At 37.2% G+C, this 26,121-nt stretch overlaps 1 protein-coding gene across 4 annotated transcripts in view; it reads right to left on the bottom strand.

Moving 5' to 3' along the window:
- Positions 1–26,121, bottom strand: part of FGF12 (fibroblast growth factor 12) — a 612,490-nt gene that overhangs the window by 24,949 nt on the left and 561,420 nt on the right. For all 4 annotated transcript variants that reach the window (NM_001079789.1, XM_005201557.5, XM_005201556.5 and 1 more), the window contains one exon: positions 3,266–3,464. In NM_001079789.1, coding sequence (NP_001073257.1) covers positions 3,266–3,464 — 199 coding nt within the window. The remainder of the gene's footprint in view (positions 1–3,265; positions 3,465–26,121) is intronic.

Here is a 26,121-nt window from a genome sequence, read left to right as displayed (position 1 = left end):
ATGGTCATTCATACCCAAGAAAAGGCTTCTCTAGCTACAGTGCAGACAGAAGTCATGATTAGGAGGGTTGGTTACAGGTATTTAATTTGGGGGGAGGGCAGGGTATGAAATGCATTATTTATAAAAGGAATAAATAAAACACATGGACTTTTTTACTTTTATGCTTTCATGAATTTTCCAAAATTGTTAATGAGCATGCACTACTTTTATTACAACAAGAAAATCAACTTAAATGTACAAATAAAAACGGTTCAATAGTTTTAATAGTTTACTCATACTGCACCTGGAGTGGTTTTGTCTGCCTAATCCCTACCTCCTGTCTCAAATGTTCTGAACCTGTCCTAGCCTTGAAGATGTGTTAAAATAACAACTTTCCAATGTCTTCCCTTTGCTGGAAGTGCTGTCTCTTTCTATAAATCTCAATATCATTTCTGGCAACATGTAATATATCATTTTTATATTAAATTACTGTCATTAGTAACAATACTTAGTACCTCCAAAAATATGAAAAAGTTTTCTGGAGCATATAGTTCTTCCTTGTCTTTGTATTTATCTATGCATTCATCTGTTCATTTACTTGTTCACTTATCCAATTGACAGTAATTATTGAATATCTCTCTACAATACATCAGATATTGTACAAGATACAAGGATATATGAGAAAAATAAAACATCTGTATAGCAATTGTGGAAAACAGTATAGAGGTTCCTTAAAAAGCTAAAAATAGAACTGCCATTATTATTGTTGTTCAGTCACTAAGTCATGTCTGACTCTGCAACCCCATAGACTGCAGCACATCAGGCTTCCCTATCCTTGCCATCTCCTGGAGTTTGCTCAGATTCATTTCCATTGAGTCAGTGATACTACTTAACCATCTCATGCTCTGCTGCCCTCTTCTGCTTTTGCCTTCAGTCTTTCCCAGCGTCAGGGTCTTCTCCAGTGAACCAGCTCTTCCCATCAGGGGGCCAAAGGACAGGAGCTTCAGCTTTAGCATCAGTCCTTCCAATGAATATTCAGGGTTGATTCCTTTAGGATTGGCTGGTTTGATCTCCAAGAAACTCTCAAGAGTCTTCTCCAACACCACAGCTTGAAAGCATCAGTTCTTCTCTGCTTAGCCTTATTTATGATCCAACTCTCACATCCATACATGACTACTGGAAAAACCGTAACTTTGACTGTATGGACCTTTGTCAGCAAAGTGATGTCTCTGTTTTTTAATATGCTGTCTAGATTTGTCATAGCTTTCCTTCCCAGGAGTAAGCCATATGATCCAGCAATCCCACTACGGGGCATATACCCTAGGAAAACCACAATTCAAAATGATGCATGTACCCCATTGTTCAGTATGTCACTATTTACAATAGTCAAAACATGGAAACAATCTAAAGGCCCAACAACAGATGAATGGATAAAGATGTGGTACATATATGCAATGGAATATTACTCATCCATATAAAAGGATCAAAATTGGGTCATTTGTAGAGATGTAGATGGACCTAGAGTTTGTCATACAGAGTGAAGTCAGAAAGAGAAACACAAATATTGTATATTAATGCATATACGTGGAATCTAGAACAATGGTTCAGATGAACCCATTTTCAGGAATAGAGATGCAGATGTAGAGAACGGATGTGTGGACACAGGAAGAAAAGGGGAAGGGACAAACTGGGAAATTAGGATTGACATATATACACTACCATGTGTAAAATAGAGAGCTAGCAGGAAGCTGCTATATAGCAAAGGGAGCTCAACTCCATGTTCTGTGATGATCTGGAAGGGTGAGATGGTGGGTGGGTATAGAAGGGAGTTGCAAGAGGGAACTGATTCACTTCCTTGTACAGCAGAAAGGAACACAACATTGTAAGGCAATTATACTCTAATAAAGAAAAAGAAATAAAACGTAAACAAAGTAATCTAATCATGGATAAGAAGAGACAGAGACAGATTTAATACAATGTGATAATTTCTAGCAGAGAGAACAAGATACAATAATAAGGTAACAGAGTGTTCAATTCTACTTGAAGGAAGTCAGGGAGGCCCTCCATAGAAGTACTGACTCCTTGAATTAATTTTTTACAAGGTCTGACAGGCATTTCCCAGGCACATGAATAGAATTTTGTGAGAGAGAAAGGCAAAATAACTACATAAAGCCCAAAATAGTAAAAACATATTACAAACAGAAAAAAAATGTAGAACAGAAGAAAGTTCTGTTTTGTGTGGTTAAAAGCACAGTGTGTGATGGGAGGTTTGAGAAGGTCTAGAAGCTTTGAATGTCACATTTCCCCCCAGTGCTTTGAACATAGTATTGATTTACCAAGTGTTTGCTGACAGTTACAGTCCTTTGGGATCTATAGAAGGCACTGTGTCCCTACACTGTCCCTTCTAGATATGGGACAGCAAGCCTGGCTAAATCACAGAATAGCAATGCACTATTTGCTCTTTGCAAATAAATCACAAAATAGCAATTTTCTCATTTCTTCAGACAAGGAAAATGAACTGATGTTTTAAGTGATTATAATGTGACTTCTAGAGAAGAGTGTGTGTTGGTAAATATCTAGACTACTGCTGCTTTTTCAGTCTGTATTAAAAAGCTTGACTGAATATAGTACATGTGCTGTTACCCCAATGGTATGTGTTTGTCCTTCTTAGGGAATGAGTTGCCAAAAACGGGTTTCCTCAGCATTAAATTACTTAGTTCACTCATCAACTGAAATAAATGGGCACCATATTATATGATCAAGGGAGAGGAAGGCATAGGCTCAGTGGGGAAAGATAAAATTTAAAAACTATAATATTTATTATCACAGTAAACAGATATTTTCTTTCTTGAAAAAATACAAAGAAAACTGAATACATCAGATCGTGAAGTTTGTTCATAATAATGTAGCAATTAGGATACAAATATATTTCTAAAAGCCTTGATAAAACTTTAAAGCACTATAATAGTATTATTGGTTTTTCAAGAGTGTAGCCTGAGAAATTAAATCACTGAGTTCATTAAAGAAAGAAATTATATTCCAAATGGTCACTGCTACTATTTTTCTACTTTCAAGAAATTCTAGCCTCTGTATTCAAGTAGTTTTTCTCTAAGTGCCAAGTATTTGTAATAGATTTTTTTTTGATAGGAAGTAGTACTATTGTATTTCCTGAATCTTTGTTCTGATCTGCTGCATTAAAAACAATCTCCCCTGAGTGAAAGGACAAAGAGCAGAACTGGCATCAACACACAGATCTGGATCTAAAGAAAAGAAGCTCGGCTCATACCTTCAATAGGTTTTGGTACAAAATGTGATGAGGGCTTGGTTTTCTTCACTCTGTTCCCCTTCATAATCTGACCTTCCTTATTGAGTCCCAAAAACCAAGCTCGGCCTGATTCTTGCTGACGGTACAGTGTGGAAGAATAGATCACATAGTAGTTTTCAAACACAGATTCCTTAAATTTGCATTCTGGAGTGAAAACATCCTGCAGAAAGATAAAAAAGAAGATACAAAAGAGAGAAAGTTTTTAATAATACATCAACAATAAGCCTGAAATATAGGCCCTCTGTTCAGAAAAAAAATGAGAAATAATTGCATGTAATTTCTGTTAGCATTTGGTTATAAAGATTTATCATACAAAATCAAGAAACAAGATTTCCTTTCTAAAAAACCTTTTTACTCCACAGAACACAATTGCCCAAGCCTGAATCATTCCTTGGGCTAAACTAATATCATTCAAGATTGTGCTCAAGTCCAAAATTAGACCTCAGTACAATGTTTATAAATTTAAGAGAATGGTTATTATGCATTTTTGTGGCCATTAGCATATAAAATGTAACACTGGAAATCAAAATATAACACAACCACAGCACATGCAGGCTTGAGCAGATGATTTTAAAGGGAGAACCCTATATATTCATAAATCTGTTAAACAGCCAAAGCTTGTAACATAAAGTCACTAGTATACTAGCTGTTTTCTTAATGTCAGTAACTTTCCGATTAACTTCTTTGAAATATTTTTTTACTTACTAATCAAGATTTCAGGTAAATATATCCAGGAAAATATTACTATTATATTGTTTGATATCTAATGAAACATAGAATGAGCAACTTAGTTCAACAAGGAACCTTAGTAGTCCTCTACCTCATCTCTATCACTTGATTAGTGACCATCAAAAGGTTATATGATTAATATAAAGTTAAACAACAACAAAATAACTGCATCCATGCCAGAACTTGTATTTATTGCTTCATAATATCAAGTTCACCTTTTCTGACTCTCAAGTTCACCTTTTCTACCTGAGTCTTGTTTAGGGGCTTACAATGAGATTTTACAATCAATACAATAAAATCAAATTCTAACAAGCCAACTGAACAACATGAATTTCATGGAAAGAAGACATTTCTCCCCTTCAAAGAGAAACAGAAGAAAAGCAAATGTGACTGCATCTTTTTCAGTAGTAAACAAGTAAACAGTCCTTCAAGTAAACAAGAACTCTACATGACATATTCACCACAGTCACTGTTTTTCTTCACTAAGTGCTAGAGGAATCTCTTCCTTGTAACTCTTTCAATCAAAGATGGCAGTGATTTAATGCAGTTCCATATGGGGTTAAGTTACTGAGGAATATGTAGGACTAAAGCTGTTAAAACCATGTCCTTAGAGGTGATTCTTCCAGACTAATCCTGTAGATTCATTTGCAAAGAGCTACAGTGATGCATCTACGTGGACAGATGAAGGTCTTTAGTGATAAAGAAACCATTGAATGGACTCCGTTCATTTTAAATGGTTGAAAAATTATAGGCCCAAAAAATGAGACTAAAAAATATGAGAAAGGAAATGGAAAGGTGGTTTTACGCATTAAAATAACAATAATATTTCAATAAAAATTATTATATTGATAATAAAAATATGATGTCACAGAATACTGTATTGTAAGTAAACTTGGTGGCTTATGAATCAGAAAAACAATTGACTATATGGTGCCATTTCATATCTGCTAAGATGGCTATATCAAAAGAGATGCATAATGAAAAGTACTGGTGAGGATTTAGAAGAACTACATTCCTTATCCCTCCCTTGCTGGTAAAAATGTAAATAATGCAGCAGCTCTGGGAAATAGTTTGGTAGTTCCACACAAGGTTAAACATCCAGTTACCACGTGATCTAGTAATTCTACTTCTAGGTATGTACCTGTGAGAAATGAATATATGTCCATATGTGAACTTGTATACAAATATCCATAGGAGCATGATTCATAATGTGGAAACAATTCAAACATCTATTAATGGATAAACAGATAAACAAATGTGATATATCCATACAATGAAATATTATTTGGCCTTTAAAAAGGATGGGGTACTGACTCATGTGACAATACAGATGAATCTCAAAAACATTAAGCCAGACTCAATAGGTCACATGTTGTATGATCCAATGTGTATGAAACATGCAGAACAGGCAAACACAGAGACAAAACATGGATTATGGCTGCCAAAAGCTGAGGAGATGGGTAAACGGGAAATGACAGCTTTCTTGGAGAGACACAAAGTATACTGGGATTAGACTGCACAATTTTGTGGAAAAGAATTGAAGAATATAGTGTAAAAACATGCATTTTAGGGTAGGTGAATTATAAATAATTAAAAAAGAAAAAAAGAAAAATGAAAGAATCATAAATAAAAAAGAAAGAATCAGAGCAATGAAGTGACTAGAGAAAGTGAGGGGGGAAAATGAAACTATAGTATATTCCTTGTCTGGCAACACAAAATATCCTAAATTATAGTCCTGTGCTCTGGACAATGGGCTCTCTTATGACTCTGTCTCAGTATCATTAGGACACAGTTTAACAATTGTCAAATATGGGAGTCAAAGTGATTCAAATTAAATTTATAAGATAAATTAAAAGCCCTGGCTTCCTTCTAGTACTAGGTTATAAAGAGTTAGAAAAAGCTAAATATTCACTACAGATTTTACTAGCTCTATTTTTTAAAAACAAATCCAAATAACCCCAAAGCTTTTGTTCAATACTAATGAACCCTAGATGCTAAGGAACTCTTCAAAACTCAATGAATAAGTTCTATATATAAGATCTCAGACCTTATAACAGGAATTAGGAGAAATATAGGGGGCAAGGAATTGTGTGTAAATACATCTTAGCATACATGTAATACCTATTTAATTCACAGAAATATGAAAATTTGGAGATAGATAGAAAGCTGCTTAGGGATAGTTCAATTTTCTGCCTTTATTTAACAAAGTAATGGAAGCCCATGATGGTGAAAAAATTGTTTTATGAGTTGTAGGATATTAGCAACAGATCCAGACCCTGGGATAGAACCTGGACTCTGGCTACCAGTTCAGTACTTTTTTCCAGTGCCACACAATGCTTCCTTCCTATTTTGCCAAGCCTGCGTTAGGTACCAAGCTGTTGATTGGAGGCAAGCCATCATTAAACCCATGCCCACCTGGTATAGTTACAATGTTGTCTTTCATACATACTCTTATTTAATAAATAGTGAACTTCAAGGTTTCCGTTTAGTTTCACAACTGTTTAAAGTCAGCTCCTAGAAAAGCAGAAGTCCAATTGGACAGGGACTAAAATACTGGGGCATGAGCCAGTAATTAGGCCTGCGGCACAGACTGAGCCTTAAAATTCTGAGTTGGCAAATGGAGATCCCAGATAGAGCACTCCAGGTCATAATCAGATGTAAAAAGTCAAGTAGAGTATCCCATTTAAAATTTTAAAGAGGCGATTCAGAGTCAAAATTCAAAAATGAGGCAGTGATAATATCTGGCTGGTGGCAGGGCCGGGGACATTTCAGGAGGGAAAAAAACGGCAAAAGCTTCATGCAGGCACTTCTGTGGGGGCAGAGCCAATCTCCTAGAAACGGGGAGGAAAGCCTTAAGAACACTGAGCCAACTTGGGCAGTCATTCTAAGTGCAACCTTTACAATATGCTCACAATTTTCATTTCAATATAAAGTTGGGCATCAAAGAATTTACATCCTTGTGATTACCACACTATTAGTGTAATGAGAAATCAAGAGTCTTATACTTGAAATAGGAAAATTGGGGTTTTGCTTCCAGACACATACATATTAGATGTGGGACTTTAGGTGATTAAACTTCTTTGAATTTCATATTTTCAATTGTAAGTTATTTTAAGGAAAATAAGATGATGGCTCTGAAAGCATGATGTAATGCACTTACAGAATTAAAAAAAAAAAAACTACAATGCACTATTATTCTTAAAATTTTTTCTTATGGCAAGAAAAATAGAATCAATCATGTAACTAAACATTTAGTTCTATGTTTTGTCACGTGTGTGTATGCACTTAGTCGCTCAGTCATGTCAGACTCTTGAAAACCCCATGCACTGCAGCCTGCCAGCCTCCTCTGTCCATGGAATTCTCCAGGCAAGAATGCTGGAGATGGTAGCCATTCTCTTCTCCAGGGCATCTTCCTGACTCAGAGATCAAACGCAGGTCTCCCGTATTGCAGATGGATTCTTTAACATCTGAGCCAACAGAGAAGCCCCCAAAATACTGAAGTGGGTAAGTATATCCCTTCTCCCATGCATCTTCCCAACCCAGGAATCGAACAGGGGTCTCCTGCATTGCAGGCATGTTCTTTACCATCTGAGTCACCTGGGAAGCCCTGTTTTTTTCATAGATGATTATATTTGTTCCAGCATCCAGGACCTTATAGCATAAATTAAGCTTTATCCTACACAGATTGTTCCCACTATAACTAAAACAAATAACACGTACATATATTTTTTAAAATCATTGAAAGCTTTTAACTTTAGCTTCAGTTTTCATTCCAATCCCAAAGAAAGACAATGCCAAAGAATGCTCAAACTACTGCACAACTGCACCCATCTCACATGCTAGCAAAGTAATACTCAAAATTCTCCAGCTAGGCTTCAACAGTACATGAATCATGAACTTCCAGGTGTTCAAGCTGGATTTAGAAAAGGCAGAGGAACCAGAGATCAAATTGCCAACATCCACTGGATCATCGAAAAAGCAAGAGAGTTGCAGGAAAACATATATTTCTGCTTTATTGACAATACCAAAGCCTTTGACTGTGTGGATCACAATAAACTGTGGAAAATTCTTCAAGAGATGTGAATACCAGACCACCTGACCCACCTCTTGAGAAATCTGTATGCAGGTCAGGAAGCAACAGTTAGAACCGGACATGGAACAACAGACTGGTTCCAAATAGGAAAAGGAGTACGTCAAGCCTGTATATTGTCACCCTGCTTATTTGACTTATATGCAGAGTACATCATGAGAAACACTGGGCTGGATGATCACAAGCTGGAATCAAGATTGCCAGGGGAAATATCAATAGCCTCAGATATGCAGATGACACCACACTTATGGCAGAAAGTAAAGAAGAACTAAAGAGCCTCTTGATTAAAGTGAAAGAGGAGACTGAAAAAGTTGGTTTAAAGCTCAACATTCAGAAAACTAAGATCATGGCATCCGGCCCCATCACTTCATGGCAAATAGACGGGGAAACAATGAAACAGTGACAGACTTTCTTTTCTTGGGCTCCAAAATCACTGCAGATGGTGACTGCAGCCATGAAATTAAAAGACGCTTACTCCTTGGAAGAAAAGTTATGACCAACCTAGACAGCATATTAAAAAGCAGAGACATCCTGTATCCTGCATCAAACCTGGACTGGCGATTCTTTTCTTATATGATATTATACATGTTTCAATGCCATTCTCCCAAATCATCCCACCCTCTCCCTTTCCCACAGAGTCCAAAAGACTGTTCTATACATCTGTGTCTCTTTTGCTGTCTCGCATACAGGGCTATAGTTACCATCTTTCTAAATTCCATATATATGCGATAGTATACTGTATTGGTGTTTTTCTTTCTGGCTTACTTCTGAGATGATCCAGAGGGATGGTACAGGGAGGGAGGTGGGAGGGGGGTTCAGGATGGGGAGCACGTGTATACCTGTGGCGGATTCATGTTGATGTATGGCAAAACCAATACAATATTGTAAAGTAATTAACCTCCAATTAAAATAAATAAATTAAAAATATAAAAAGCAGAGACATTACTTTGCCAACAAAGGTCCATCTAGTCAAGGCTATGGTTTTTCCAGTAGTCATGTATGGATGTGAGAGTTGGACTATAAAGAAAGCTGAGCACCAAAGAACTGATGGTTTTGAACTGTGGTGTTGGAGACGACTCTTGAGAGTCCCTTGGACTGCAAGGAGATCCAGCCAGTCCATCCTAAAGGAAATCAGTCCTGACTATTCATTGGAAGGACAAATGCTGAAGCTGAACCTTCATTACTTTGGCCACCTGATGCGAAGAACTGACTGTTTGGAACAGACCCTGATGCTGGAAAAGATTGAAGGCAGGAGGAGAAAGGGGTGACAGAGGGTGAAATGGTTGGATGGCATCACCGACTCGATGGACATGAGTTTCAGTAAGCACCGGGAATTGGTGATGGACAAGGAAGCCTGGTGTGCTGCAGTCCATGGGGTCACAAAGAGTTGGACACGACTGAGCTGAAAGCTTTTAACAAAGACTTGGGCAGTCATGTACATTCAGAAGAAGCTCTGAGGTTATAAAAATTATGTTCAGAATGACAATAAATCTAATGTGTAATGGAGACAGGCAGGTTTTGAGCCAAGGTGATAAAATCCTAGACTTTCTCAATAGATAATATGTAATTGAATATAATTGAAGCAGAGTAAATAATTAGTATAAAGAGGGTTCTTTTTCCTTTTGTAAAACTAACTACTACTTGTGCTTATCTCATGAATAATATTTGTTTACTTCTACAGTCCTGATTGTTCAGTTCCACCTAGGTACATAGCAAGGCTCATAGAATAAAGGGTTGTTGATGAAACAAAAACATCTCCATATGCACATCATCTGTGTAAATCTGTGAAATGCTAGGCTTATTTGTCACATTTATTACTTCAAAATCTTTCTAAAACTTTAAGTTGTTTAGCTTAAACTGACCTTGATTTCAGTAGAATATGAATATGACCTTTAATAGTGCTTTGAAATTAATTTTGAGCACTCACCTTTTTAGCAGCATTTGCACAACTTTTTTTATTCTAGCATTGTATAAATCATTATATGTCCAATTCTTTTCACATTCCAAATGCCTATTCACCCTAGCGTTGTCTTGGAACACCCACCCATTTTATTCCAGACGATGAGTGAAGAATGAAACACTAGTTAAGATCAAGGCCACCACTCAGGATCCTTTTCAGTCTCTGCCTATCCATCCAGTTCTAAACTACTCTCTCCAGAATTCTTCTCTCTGATCCCCATCTTCATAGTTTCATACTCTAGCTTGATCCCTCTCCTGTGTTTCTTCCTGTTCTTCTCTCTGTACTTAGATCACTAATATCCTACTCAGGATCTGGCTTTTTCTATGAGTCTCAGGCTCTGCCACTGCACAAGATGAGACCCTTCCCTCTTAGCCAGCCTCTAACTGTGCCTGTTGCCCCTCCATTTGAATGGTATTCTCCTTTAAATGTATCATGAGGAACAAGGAGACAGAAATTTAGGGAATTTGATGGCTGTAAGGCTAAAATGTATTTCTTTCATGGTTGACTACCACTGCCAACAGTGTTTTCATCACACACTAATTCCTCAACATGCCCACACTTTCTAACCCTCAAACTGTGCTCAGTTCAAGTTGTCCTTTCTACTTCTCTATTTGGTAAAATAAAGAGAAATGCTCTTCCTTTCCTTAGCTTCTCATTGTTTTACCTTTTTTAGTGTAATATTTAATGCACTTTGTCTTGTATCATAATGTTTTTCTTGTTCCTATCCTAAACACTGAGAGCTTTTGCTCACAAAGACCCAGTCCTTATCAGAAGTCCAGCATATGTAACACTCAATTTATTCTTGTTGAAGTAAATAATAAAAATATGTTAAGGAAACCACAAAGATTATGTGATAAGATGAACTGAGTAACAGTATTAACTCTTTCTTTAGTTGCATGATTTTGATTGTGCTATTTAATTTTGATATATCTTTGTTTTATCATCTATAAAGTAGGGACAATAATTCTTATATTTAAAAATTTGGTGAAGATATTTAATACCTGCCCTTTTAGCAAATTCCAAATATACAATATAATGTGGTTAACTATAGTCACATTCTTGTACATTAGTCTCCAGAACTAATTCACCTTGCATAAACTAAAATTTTGTACCCTTTTACCAACATCTCCCCATTTTTCCCTCCCCCCGGTTACCAACATTCTACTCCCTGCTTCTATGACTTTGACTATTTTAGATTCCAAATATCTAAATTCCACATATTTGTCTTTCTGCATCTGATTTATTTCATTTTTCCCAATATCTGACGAGTTGTAGCAAATGGCAGATTTCTTTCTTTTTAAAGTTGAATTTCATATATATGCTATATACCCTATCTGTTATCTATCTATTATCTGTTTATCATCCATCCATCACATTTTCTTTATCTATTATCTGTTGACCAGTACTTAAGTTGTTTTCTCATCTTGGTTATTATAATAATGAAATAAATTTTAGAGTGCAGATGTTTAAGATCCTGATTTCATTCTCTTTGGATACGTTCCCAAGGGGGATGGTAGCTATGGATATGCTAATTAGTTTGATGTGACGAGTATTTCACAATGTATATGCATATCAAATCATCAAGCTGTAAAACTTTTAATTGCCAACTCTATCTCAATTAAGTTGGAAAAATCCACCATGGGTTACATTCAAGTACAGCTAAAATGAAATAACAGATAATGCCAAGTGTTGAAAAGGATGTGGTGCAACTAGGTCTCTCATATGTAACTGATGGTTGAGTAAACTGGTAAAACCACTGATAAGCTACTTGGCAGTATTGATATATGTAAATATATCCCATGATTGACAATTCTATTTCTGGATTTATACCCCAATGAAACCTGTCTAGCTATGTATTTATTAACCAATCAATCAGTCTATTACTATTTTTAACTATGCCCCCAAAGACATGTACAAGAATGGTCATAGTAGCACTATTCATAACAACCCCCAGGTGGAGACAACCCAAATGCCTGGGTATGTAATATATTCTGACAATAAGATACTACAGAACAATGAGAATAAGCAAGCTACAACTATAATAATATGGATGATTCTCACCAACATAATGTGGAGAAAAATAAACCAGCTACATACTATTTATTTCAATTATATAAAGCTCAGAAGCAGGCAAAATCAATCTCTTGTTGAATTCAGGACAGCCATAACTTTGTTCACGGAGAGTAATTAGTGAGATGAAGCAAGGGGAGGACTTTGGGGTGCTGGCCATGATGTGTTTTTTTGGCAAATCAGTTCACCTCTTTGAACGTCAACTCCTTTATCAAAAAACTGAAGATATGTTTACTACAGACTCATGGTGCTATAAAGATCAAATTATATAACCTATGTACAAGCTATTTGAAGACCCATACAATTACTTGAAATCATTTCTTTTATATAGAAGACTCTGACTTCATAACTTAAAACATAAAAGTTTCTACATTTCGAGGTGACAATTGCTTAGAATACATTTTTTGAGAAGAAAAGAATGTTATGTGATTTAACCACAACCACTTTTTGCTCCTTCTAGCTTTACTAAATGCATGTTAAAATGCATGCTTTCCAATTCAATAGCAATCCACAGCTTGTATAATTCTGTATGATTAATATAATTAAATGGTACCACAATTATGACTCATCTTCATCTGGTTCTTTGTAGACCCCCGTTTCTCTCTCAGTGCTCTAGCTCCAATAATCCATGGGATGAAAGTACACTGAATTAATGCTCATTGCACTTCAGCCACTGGTATCCTTGTTGTTTCTCAAAAATAACAAGCACAAACCATCTCAAAGTGAAAGTGAAGTCATGTCTGACTCTTTACGACCCCACGGACACCAGGCTCCTCTGTCCATGGGATTTTCTAGGCAAGAGTACTGGAGTGAGTTGCCATTTCCTTCTCCAGGGGATCTTCCCAACCCAGGGATTGAACCCAGGTCTCCTGCATTGTAGACAGACGCTTTACTGTCTGAGCCACCAGGGAAGTCCTACACAATTAATATTCTTTTTTCTTAGAAACCTCTTCAATAACATATTAACTGGCTTGCTCCCTTGCCGGGAGCTGGTGAGGCATTCCACTCGTGACAAAGGTCATGAAGAAGGAGGCTCGGCATACGCAAAGGCGGTATCGAGCCTCAGGAGTCCCCCTGGATATTCTCAAGCATCTACCCCCCGCGCCCCCCCCCCCAAAAAAAAAAACAAAAAACCAGAGTCTGCCTACTTTATTGCTTTGTGCTCTCACCTCTGACTTTACTGGGGGCTGTCCCCCACCACCATCTCGCTCTCTCTGTCAAAGAGTTAACTTACAGCTCCAATTAATAAAGTTCCTGGGCAATTAGGAGTGTTTAAATCCAAACCCCTCAGATAGCTCTCTAACTCGCCTGACAAGTTTACCCGGACTCCTACAACTATGCATACGATTGTTTACAGTCTCCCAGCCTCGAGAGGCACAGGAAGCTTAAGATATTCAAACAGCTTAGAGCCTCTCAGAGAGTTAGAAACTGTCAGAATAAAACTAGTAAAAGATTTCATTGATGAGCCAATATTTGCTGCCAAGTTTCCACATCCCCTGTATTGTATCCTTGAATGTGTATTAATTAATATATTTGGTATGTAGAAAAAATAAGTAGTGGCCTTGGTGTTAGCAACTTTAGACCCTTAAGGTAATAAATTCTTTCCTTTGTTGTAAACCCATTACACATCTGCCCTATAGGAATGTAATTTTATCTAACACCTTCGGAAGATGGCGCCAAACCTTAAAATAATTACTCTTAGAGAAAATAAGTCTTACGGTAGATAAACCTTTGTCAAGAGTCATAAAATGTTAATAGGCCTTCTGGCCAGAAGATGATGTAAATCACCTAAACCATTTGTATACGATAAATTTGCAGGAAAGAAACCCTGGTTTTTGATAAGGATCAAAGACTGCTGACTTTGCATCCCCTATTATCCTCTATGTGTAACTTAGGGTATAAAAACTCCTGTTGATAATAAAGCTACGGGCCTTGCTCACCAAAGCTTGGTCTCCCCATGTCATTTTTATCCTTAACTTCCAGCTGAGTCTCCATCTGGATCGCGGAGGTCCTCTGAGACCATTTATTTGCCTGGGCTTCTAAGACCCACTCGAGAAGGTGTCTAAGGTGGGGCACCTTCCGCTATTCAAGAGGGCGCCTGCGGCCTCCGTGGTCAGAGCTAACCTGGTGTCACAGGTTATATTGATTTTCCGCGTAAACCAAGCTACTCAGCCTCTTTTCTCCACTGAATTTTCCTACTGAGCTATCCTCATTCTATTACTCTTTATATCTTTGATGAATATTTAAATAAATAGGTCGCCGATGCCATCTCTCCTTCGAATACCCTGGATCAGCTGGGGCTGGACCCCAGCACTCCCTCATTTCCTTCAAGTCACTGCTCAAGTCTGACTCTCTCAGAGATCTCTCCTGATTACCTTTCATAATTCAGCACATCCTCCTGTCTCCTAATTCTTCACCTCTTTTCTCCTTCACAACCGAACATTACCAGGATAAGTTTTATGAAGCTAATTACTATGTTATATTTCCCTCAAATTCTCAACAGTCATTGGAATTAAAAAAAAAAAATCTACTCCAACAAAATAATATGATGAAAAGACATCCTGAGACCTGGATTTTTATTCCTGTATATCTGTAATTTGTGTTCACATTGGGATGATCATTTTCCTTCTTAGGCTCCTTGTTCCCCTAAATGAAAAAGTGTTGTTTGTTGAAAAGGCAACCTAAAATGTTTTTTTGACTTAAACCTTCTATAGCTTTATCATTCATATTAAATAGTCACATAATTTCTTGAAATTAAGCAATCAAGATAAAATTTTGTTATTTCAAAAACAGTGTTTACTTACCAGAGAGAAATGGTAGTGATATATTTTTATTAAGAAAACAAAATTAAAAAGAAAAGGTAATATGAGAAACTTTGCTATTATATAGGTAATTATGACTATTTAGTCTCCTTATGAAATGTAAAAATTACTGATTTTTCAAACATATGCTAGATATGAGGAACTCTCTTGTTTCGATTTTTTCCTTTCCAATTGTAAACCAAAATCTAAACTCTTCTTAATGTTCAAACACATCTTTCCTGTTCACTGTAAACTTTGCTTATTAGGTTGTTTATAAAGAAGGAATCAAGTACTTGATGATTCTTGCTACACAGTTTACCTCCAACAATTCCAGAGACCCACGGTTCCTTTAGTCTTAAGCTTTGGAAATTTGGCTGTGAAGTTTCTGGTTCGCTAATTTCATTAGTGACTTTTAGATGCACGGAGCTTGAAAATCTTAGGAATATTAACAGTTACTTTGTTAACTGTGTTCTCAAGACAAAATGATATTAAATCAAGCAAGAGAGCTATTGTTTCCCATCCTGACAAGAAGCAAAGAAAATGCTGAAATACATTATCTTAAATGAAGCATTTTAAAAAAACTGAATTGCTTTGACTAGAACAAGTCTAATTTTATAACCCAAAAAACTGCCAATAAGGGAATTTTTATATACTTTTGAGATATATATTTTTTACTGGAAAACTCCTGAGTTAATTTCTCTAAAAGTTCTTTGTTAACACTTTCTTTGCAAAATCGTACAAGGAAACAGGATAAATTTATATCACCATAAAATAATGAAAACTGTAGTGTACTGGAAACCTAATTTTGGAGGCATATAGACACAAATATTCATCTCCCTGATTTTTAAATTTGGACAAGTTACTTAATTTCCTTAAAGTTGAGTTGTATCATCTGTAAGTTAACACTAATCATACCTTCAATGTAAGGTTATTATTATTAAACAAGAAAATGTAGGAATGCTTGGGACTTCCCTGCTGGCCAGTGGTTGAGACTTTACCTTCCAATGCAGCAGGTAGAGGTTCGATCCCTGGTCCTGGGGCTAAGATACCACCTGGCATCCCGCCCAAAAAACCAAAACGTAAAACAGATGCAATATTGTAACAAATTCAATGAAGGCTTAAAAACATGGTCCACATCAACAACAACAACAAAAAATCAAAAAGGAAAAAAAAAAAGACAAGGTTATGCTAAACACAGTACCTGGTATATTACTTTCTTTGTTTTCTTATTACAATTTTCAGGTGATATTTGGCATCACAAATGAGAATGGGTTCCCCTGAGCAGTAGGTTGAGAAAAATCACTTTCCTTCAGTTCAGTTCAGTTCAGTCGCTCAGTCGTGTCTAACTCTTGGTGACCCCATGGACCGCAGCACACCAGGCCTCCCTGTATATCACCAACTCCTGGAGTTCACTCAAACTCACATCCATCGAGTCAGTGATGCCATGCAGCCATCTCATCCTCTGTCGTCCCCTTCTCCTCCTGCCCCAATCCCTCCCAGCATCATAGTCTTTTCCAATGAGTTAACTCTTCGCATGAGGTGGCCAAAGTATTAGAATTTCAGCTTTAGCATCATTCCTTCCAAAGAACACCCAGGACTGATCTCCTACAGAATGGACTGGTTGGATCTCCTTGCAGTCCAACGGACTCTCAAGAGTCATCTTCAACATCACAGTTCAAAAGCATCAATTCTTTGGTGCTCAGCTTTCTTCACAGTCCAACTCTCACATCCATACATGACTACTGGAAAAACCATAGCCTTGACTAGATGGACCTTTGTTGGCAAAGTAATGTCTCTGCTTTTCAATATGCTATCTACGTTGGTCATAACTTTCCTTCTAAGGAGTAAGCGTCTTTCAATTTCATGGCTGCAATCACCATCAGCATTGATTTCGGAGCCCCCCAAAATAAAGTCTGACACTGTTTCCACTGTTTCCCAATCTATTTCCCATGAAGTGATGGGACCAGATGCCATGATCTTTGTTTTCTGAATGTTGAGCTTTAAGCCAACTTTTTCACCCTCCTCTTTCACTTTCATCAAGAGGCTTTTTAGTTCTGCTTCACTTTCTGCCATAAGGGTGGTGTTATCTGCATATCTGAGGTTATTGATACTTCTCCCAGAAATCTTGATTCCAGCTTGTGCTTCTTCCAGCCCAGCATTTCTCATGATGTACTCTGCATATAAAATAAGCAGGGTGACAATATACAGCCTTGATGTACTCCTTTTCCTATTTGGAACCAGTCTGTTGTTCCATGTCCAGTTCTAATTGTTGCTTCCTGATCTGCATATAGGTTTCTCAAGAGGCAGATCAGGTGGTCTGATATGCCCATCTCTTTCAGAATTTTCGACAGTTTATTGTGATCCACACAGTCAAAGGCTTTGGTATAGTCAGTAAAGCAGAAATAGATGTTTTTCTGGAACTCTCTTGCTTTTTTGATGTTCCAGCAGATGTTGGCAATTTGATCTCTGGTTCCTCTGCCTTTTCTAAATCTAGCTTGAACATCTGGAAGTTCAAGGTTCACATATTGCCGAAGCCTGGCTTGGAGAATTTTGAGCATTACATTACTAGTGTGGAATCTTATGTGTCCTGAGTTTCTCTTCCTTATAAGAAGCTAATCAAGGTTATACTGCTTAAGGTTCAATTTGGTCATCTACTTACAGAGCACACAGATAAATGTGACCATTTCTCTTTTTCTAGTGGAGGATGTCTTTGACATTAATCTGAGATAAGTGATGTGATGATATTACTTTCTAATGAGGTGTGATACAACATAGCCATCATTTGACTTACCCTTTAGCAGGAAGCCTGCAAGTCTAGCAGTGGAGTGAGTAGTGAGAATTAGGAGAAGACCAGTGGATAACGGGATATGAAAGTGAAAGTGACAGTCACTCAGTTGTGTCTGACTCTTTGCAACCCCATGGACTATACGGCCCATGGAATTCTCCAGGCCAGGATACCAGAGTGGGTAGCCTTTCCCTTCTCCAGTGGATCTTCCTGAGCTAGGAATTGAACTGGGGTCTCCTGCATTGCAGGTGGATTATTTACCAACTGAGATATCAGGGAAGCCATAACGGAATATATCATGTTGCAATTTACTGTTCTCACCAGAATTATTTCCAGAAGTCTGAATGTTCTAGAGACAGAAAGCATACATTAGGGGAACAATGCAATTCTCCAATTAAAAAAATCATTAATTCTTATGAAGTGATCATGTACACAGTATGTAACCAAATACCCCTTTATGATTGAGTCTTCTGAAAATCAAGTCAGAGGTTATATTGAATACCCTCAACACATTTATGTAAGAGGTTGTGTGCCTCTGGTGCCTCAATCTCTGTCTTCCTGTCTGGGGATAAGGATGAAGGTAGGATTGTTTTCAAATTCCCCTATTTCAAGTTAAACAGTGTTACATCTTTTAGAAAGTCATTTTGAATACTCTAAAGGACCCCAGAAATATCAACTAAGCATAGAAATATGTTTTTTAAAACATGAGATTTCCCAATTAAAAAAATTTAATCTGTCAACGTCAATGAAGTCACAATAATCAATATCAAACTTAATTTCCTTTTATAAATAATTATAAAACTGGACAAAGTAGATGGGACAGCAGTTTCCAAGCACTTGTCAACTAGAATTGCAGGGTTTTCTTCGAGAGAAGGAAAATGCATTAAGGTATGCATCATACTAACTCTAGCTTTATTTTTTTTTTCTTTTTAAAATTTATTTTATTGAAGTATAGCTCATTTACAACCATGGCTTTCTTCAAGGGGCACTTTTCAACCTTGATATGGAAAGGTGAAGTTATAGCCAGTTGGTTTTTTGAGCTATGGTATTAGAAACTGGAGTTTGGAACTACTAAGGGGACTTGAGTTTCTGCAGAAAGTTGCCAAAGGAGACTGGTGGCATTAAGGGTAGGAGGTGGTATGGGGATTTCCTGAGGGCCTTCTGTTTATGGATAGACTGCATATGCTCAGAATGAGATTCCTCAAGCTAGCATAGAATAGCTACAGCAAGTTTGAGAACTGAATAAACATACCACAGTTGGGCAGGGCTGGAATACGATGAACTTCTAGACAAGGCAGAAAAGGAGAGACTTCAATAAACACATTTGACATTTGTTGAAGACCTCAACGGAGAAGGCAATGGCGACCCACTCCAGTACTCTTGCCTGGGAAGTCCCATGGATGGAGGAGCCTGGTAGGCTGCAGTCCATGGGGTTGCAGAGAGTTGGATGTGACTGAGCGACTTCACTTTCACTTTTCACTTTCATGCACTGGAGAAGGCAATGGCAACCCACTCCAGTGCTCTTGCCTGGAGAATCCCAGGGACGGGGGAGCCTGGTGGGCTGCCGTCTATGGGGTTGCACAGAGTTGGACACGACTGAAGCGACTTAGCAGCAGCAGAAGACCTCAAAAGACCATATTACTCTAAATAAGGTTTTCCTCCAACCCCAGACTAAAGACAGAAGCAAAATAATCAAGACCTAAACACACACACACACACACACACACACCCTGAGAGAATCAAGAAAATCTATTATTTTTTAATCTAAATGTCAGGAAAAAAGCACACTCATATTATACAAATATCAAACACACAAAAATTATAAAACATGGATACAAGCAAGGCAATGCAATCCATAATTAAGCAATCAACAGAAAAGACCACAAGATGACCCTGATGTTAGAATTAATAGACAGGATTTTAAAATAGCTCCTATTAATATGCTACATGACTTAAAGAAAAAGGACATAATGAGTAAACAAATAAAAAGTATCAGTGAAAATTGGAAGTGATGATTAAAATAAGAAACAATCTTTCTAGAATTTAAAAGAACAATATTTAAGAGAAAAACCCTGGATGTATTTATTGACAGATTAAAAACTGGCAAATAAAAGTATCAATAAACCTGAAGACAGAGTAAGTGAAATTATCCAGGCTAAAACAGACAGATAAATATTTAAATCCCCCAAAACATAAAACAGAACCAGTAACCACTGACAGTACCAAACTGTCTAGCTATGTTGAAGAAAAAGAAGTAGAATTAAGTAGGAAAAAATGGTTAAAATTTATCAAATACGGTAAAAATAAAAATTTCTTCTGATCCACATCAAAGAAGTTTAGCACACTCTGAGCAGGAGAAATAAACCAAAACTATGCTCCAAGCACATTACAACCAAACTTCTGAAAGATAAAGAAAAAGTTAAAATGAAACAAAGAAGGTACAAAGACACATGAAACACAGGCAAACAATGGCAGCTAGAGGACAATGGAGGGAAGTCATTAAAACGTTGAAATAAAAACCAAATTTAACCTATAATTCTATATCCAGTACAAATATCTTTCAAAGCTGGTAAGATAAAGTAAAAATATTTTCAAACAAACAAAATGAGTGAATTCATTTTTAGAAGACTTGCATTATAACGGGTTTTGAAGGTGGGGAGATCCCCCAGAGAAGGGAATGGTTATCCACTCCAGTATTCTGGCCTGGACAATTCCATGGTCTGTATAGTCCATGGAGTCGCAAAGAGCTGGACACGACTGAGCAATATTCACTGTACTTTTGGACTTCCCTGGTAGCTCAGCTGGTAAAGAATCTGCCTGCAATGCAGGAGACCCTGGTTTGATTCCTGGGTTGGGAAGAACCTCTGGAGAAGGGGTAGGCTACCCATTCCAGTATTCTTGGGCTTCCTTGGTGGCTCAGCTATAAAGAATCCACCTGCAATATAGGAGACTTGGGTAAGATCCCTGGTTTGGGAAGATTCCCTGGAGAAGGGAACCCACTCCAGTATTCTGGCCTGGAGAATTCCATTGACAGAGGAGCCTGGCAGGCTGCTGTCCATGAGATCACAGAGTCAGACATGACTGAGCAACTTTCACTCACTTCCAGTAATTATCAATGCTAAAAGATACTATTTAGACTGAAAGGAAATTATACTGGATGGAAACCAGGTTACATAGGAAAGGATAAATACCACTGGCAATCATAAACATGTTGATAAATATAAAAGAACATACTTTTTCTTCTTTTAATATTTTAAAGCATAAATAACATTGCACTGAGAGGGCTATAACATAAAAACATACACACCAAAAATGTAGGAAGAAGAGAGGTTTCATTTAAATATATTGTTTTAAGGTTCTTATAGTATATGTAAGGTGTTTAACATTAATTCTAAGTCAACTATCATAAAGTAAGAATCACTGCTGTACTTTCTACAGAAAGAACTACAAATACAAAATACTAAGAAGGCAACACAGGAATTAAAATGAGTCATAAAACACATTAATTAAACAAAAATAAATAAGAAAAATGGAAAAATAAAAGTGAGTTGAGATAAATAGAAAACAAACAGCAAGGTGGTAGTTTAAACCCAATCATAGCGATCACCACATTCATTGCAAAAAGAGCATCCACTCCAAGTAGAAGGCAGAGCCTGATCAAGGCTGTCTGATCAAAAATGCAAAACTCAACAATATATTATCTAGAAGTGACAACCATAAGTCTCATAGAGGTCGAAAGTAAAAGTGTAAAGAACATATACCCAAATCAACAGTAAGCACAGATGCATGCATGCTCAGTCACTCAGTTGTGTCCAACTTTTTGTGACCCCATGGACTGTAGACCACCAGGTTCCTCTATCCATGGAATTTTCCAGTCAAGAATACTGAAGTAGGTTGCCATTTCCTACTCCAGGAAATCTTCCTGACCCAGGAATTGAACTCATGTCTCTTCTGTCAGATTCTTTACAATTGTGCCATCTGGGAAGCCCAAGCAAGGAGATCAAACCAGTCCATCCTAAAGGAAATCAGTCCTGAATATTCATTTGAAAGACTGATGTTAAAGCCAAACCTTTAATACTTTGGCCACCTGATGGGAAGAACTAACTCACTGGAACAGACCCTGATGCTGGAAAGGACTGAAGGCAGGAGGAGAAGGGGATGACACAGGATGAGATGGTTGGATGGCATCATTGACTCCATCGACATGAGTTTGAGCAAGCTCCAGGAGTTGGTGATGGACAGGGAAGCCTGGTGTGCTACAGTCCATGGGGATGCAAAGAGTTGGACATGACTGAGCAACTGAACTGAATTGATGCTAAGTGAAATAAATCAGAGAGAGAACGACAGTACTGTATATTTCTTATATGTGGAATCTAAAAAAAATACAAAAATTAGTGACTAAAACAAAAAAAGAAGCAGATTCATAGATATAGAGAACAAACTAGTGGTTACCAGTGAAGGGTGGGTAGGGGAATCGTAGGGGTGAAGGAGGGGGAGGTACAGATTATTGGATGTAAGACAGGCTCAAAGGTGTATTGTTTAACACAACAAATGTAGCCAATACTTTACAATAACTGTAAAGGGAAAGCAACCTTTAAAACTGTATAAAATTTAAAAACTAAAAAAAAAAAGAATATAGCCAGTAAAATAGGGTTTCCCTGGTGGCTCAAACTGTAAAGAATTTGCCTGCAGAGTGGGAGACCTGAGTTCAATCTCTGTGTCAGAAGATCCCTGGAGAAGGGATGGCAGTCTTCTCCAGTGTTCTTTCCTGGAAAATTCCATGGACAGAAAAGCTTGGCAGGATTGTAGTCCATAGGGTCACAAAGAGTTGGACACAACTGAAGCGACTTAGCGGGCACACACATGCAATAAAGGGTATTTCTAGGGGGTAACGTGTCACCAAGAAATGTGTTCTTAGCCACTCAGTCTAGTCCGAGTCTTTGCCAACCCATGGCCTGCCATACTCTTCTGTCCATGGAATTCCCTAGGCAAGACTACTGGAGTGGGTAGCCATTCCCTTCTCCAGGGGATCTTCCCGATTAGGGATCAAACTCAGGTCTCTTGCATTTCAGGTGGATTCTTTACCATCTGAGCCACCAGGGAAGCCCATGTGTCACCAAAGGGATGCTCTATAACTATCCCCACTATCATTAAGGAGAAACAACCCCAGAATTTGCTTGTGTTACTTGTTCATTGAGTTTAAATTACATTTTTGTTTAAACATATTCTTGGCAGTGATTACAGTGCTCAGTGACTGAAACAATTCTCAGTGAGGAACTACTGTAATGGTCAATGAAAGAAAAATACAGGCTGGAATGCATCATGACTACAGAGCACCTGCGATGTAGGATTGCTGTTATATTGCTGTGAGGCATAGCAGACACACAAATCCTTTTCTTAATCTGAAAAAGTGTAAGAAAAGAAGGCAAAGCCAAAGAATCCTGGTATAATTCAGGTACCCAGCAGGTGTGGGTAGATTGAGACTTGATATTATATCCCTTAGCAGTGCTCTAAAACCACCTCTCACAGATGTGTTCTGCTCAGTCTCAATCAAGCCTGCATGCACCCTAACACCAGCCACTTTCATTTCAACAGCCTAAAGAGTAATCTGCTAGATAAACAGTTCTGATAGATCTAAAAAGCTAGAGCTGTGGTTTTTTTTAAAAAAAACATCTTTGCTGCAATGCTTCTTGCTGTGATAATGACTCCTCAGAAGGATAATTCAAAGTAAACATATTCACCACTAAATAGGAATGAAGAGAGAGGGCTTGGATTGCTTTTTGCTTTTCCTTTCTAAAGTCCTAGGTTATTGAATAATATAATTTACCTCTATCATGCTTCAAATATATTATCACTCAGACAAAGAGATGATAAGCATATTTTTTGGCTTCATAAAACAAAGAAAGTTTGTAAGTTCTGTTCTTATGATTAACAGAACACTTGAAATTTAGGGCTTGTAATATGCAGTCTGATTCTCCATTTTACAGATAAAGAAATAAAGGTTCAGGGCTTCCCTTGTGGTTCAGTGGTAAAGAATCTACCTGCAATGCAGGAGACACGGGTTTGATCCCTGTGTCAGAAAGATGCCCAGGAGAAGAAAATGGTAACCCACAACAATATTCTTGCCTGGGAAATCCCATGGACAGGGGAGCCTGGCGGGCTACAGTCCATGGGTTGCAAGAGTCAGACATGACTTAGCGACTAAATCATAACAAAAACCACCAATGGGAGGAAAATCACACAGTCAAGATCATGCTTATAGGTAACAGCAGAGTCAGGAATGGAATACAGTCTTCTGTCTGGGGATCTTCCGTCATTATACCATGAGGCTCTGGTTATGATTTCTGCGCTTTTATCATTAAGAATGATGAGGTGAAACAGGCTTTCACTTATAATTGTGCATATTTTTCATTAATCAAATGACTTTGACCAGTGTGCTTCAGTTACTATCTGTAGCATAGTTAATATCACTGTGCTTACCTGTTACAGTGAGCACACTGTTTTTAGCCATTTTGGTTGTAGGTAGTGAGATTTTGCTCCTACGATTTCACCAGTTGATTGCTCCTATGATTGCCAGATGAGCATTGGCAAAATAGGAGGCAGAAGGCAGAAAGAGGTGATCATTTAAATACAAACAGGATAAAAACAGTAAACTTGACTAACAGATTGAATAGGGATCGTGAATGGAAATCAGATTATATTTTTCCAAGTGGACTGGCATTTGTGTAAAAAGGGAACACTGTGTGAAAGAGGAACTGGCCCATCCAGCATTTAAGTAAGTTGGCTCTAAGTTTACAGCCATCCTACTACCTAATGGTCCTATCAATGCACATTTTTAATTTGATTAATTTATAATTCAGGACTCATGATCTAATCCTAGAGAAATTTTCTTTTGCACACTAAAAGGTGACAAGTCTCTTAAAGCATCTTCTCAAACCCAACAAAAATGGTAGACCAAGGAAACGATTTTGCAAGCATGAATGTTTATTTACCTATCTTCCCATTTGTATAGTTTTTGGCTATAAATCCAGAAAAAGAAAAGACTCATATGTGTGCGGATAATTCATGTTCTATGTCTTTACCATCAGACTGCTAAATCATGTCATCTGTACGCATCTATCTTCATAGGTCATTTGTTATATACTTTTCATCACCCACAAATCCCATCATAATATTTCATGTGTTGTTTCTGCTGCACTTTTATATGTGGCAAGTCCTCCCACCTATATTTGCAAATCCAAATCTCAATTATTCTTAAAGACATAATTTAAATTCAACTCCCTTCATAAAATCATCTCATCTTGTCATCTGAAAATCAGCTCATCCTCTTCTGATTCCAACAATAGAAATGTATCTGTGGCTTTCAACATAATGTTCACTTTTATTGCATATTTTGTATATCAATATATGTCTGCAAATATAATCTTACTAAGTGCAAATTATCTGTGATCAAGGTATTTCTCATATATTTCCTTGAATCTTAGCAGCACCTGCACCTGGGAGCTTCTCTATAAATGTTTGTGAATGAATGACAGGATGAATGAATGAATATAGCCTTTTCCCAATGTCTGAAAAAGTTTAATGAAACAGTCTTTGCAATGGTTCATTAACCCTAGTACAGATATCTTAAAGAGCTAAACTTCCTTTGAACCAGCATACAAAAAGACAAACACTTAGATTTTTATTTTTTTATTTTTTTTTTTATTGCTAAAGTACAAATTTTATTTAATCAACCTATTCACAAACCATATTGTAAACTTGCTATCAAGGCTCTTTTACGTAGGAAAGGCCTAGTCAAATGAAGCCATATTAGGTGTAGTTGGACTTCATTTTATGCCAAAAGTTACAGCTAGCAATCAATAGACTAATTGCCTAAAAGGAAATACAATTTTTCCTTTTATAAGTATCTGGAAAAGAGGGAAATGTACTTTAAAAAAGTAAACAGGAGTATACATTCTCAGGGAGCCTATAATATGACAGAATAAACATGAGTGTGAAACGGCCTTCTTTTCACAGTCTATATTAGCCTACAAAAGGAAGATTTCATGTAGGGTGTCTCTAAGAGATACCAACTCTTTCTTGAATTAGGAACCAATTATGTAAAAATTCAAATATATTTTAACTTGATAAAAGCCATTAATATATACTAAGCAAAGCAAACAAATGGTATGTGGGCCTTGAGGAATATAAGTACAGTCCTAATGTTTCATTTTTGATGTTAAACAGTCCATTCTTTTGGTATACCTTCAAATGTCACAATTCCTATACAGTTCACGTCTACATACATCCACTATGTCATATAAAATAATTTTGTTACTTTTTTAAAAATTTGTTTTTTAAAAAATTGAAATATGGTTGATTTACAATGCTGTGTTAGTTTCA

This window comes from Bos taurus, chromosome 1, assembly GCF_002263795.3.
Source record: "Bos taurus isolate L1 Dominette 01449 registration number 42190680 breed Hereford chromosome 1, ARS-UCD2.0, whole genome shotgun sequence".
Classification (NCBI taxonomy): domain Eukaryota; kingdom Metazoa; phylum Chordata; class Mammalia; order Artiodactyla; family Bovidae; genus Bos; species Bos taurus.
Note: the sequence above shows the minus strand (reverse complement) of the source record. Positions and strands in the feature narration are given on the sequence as shown.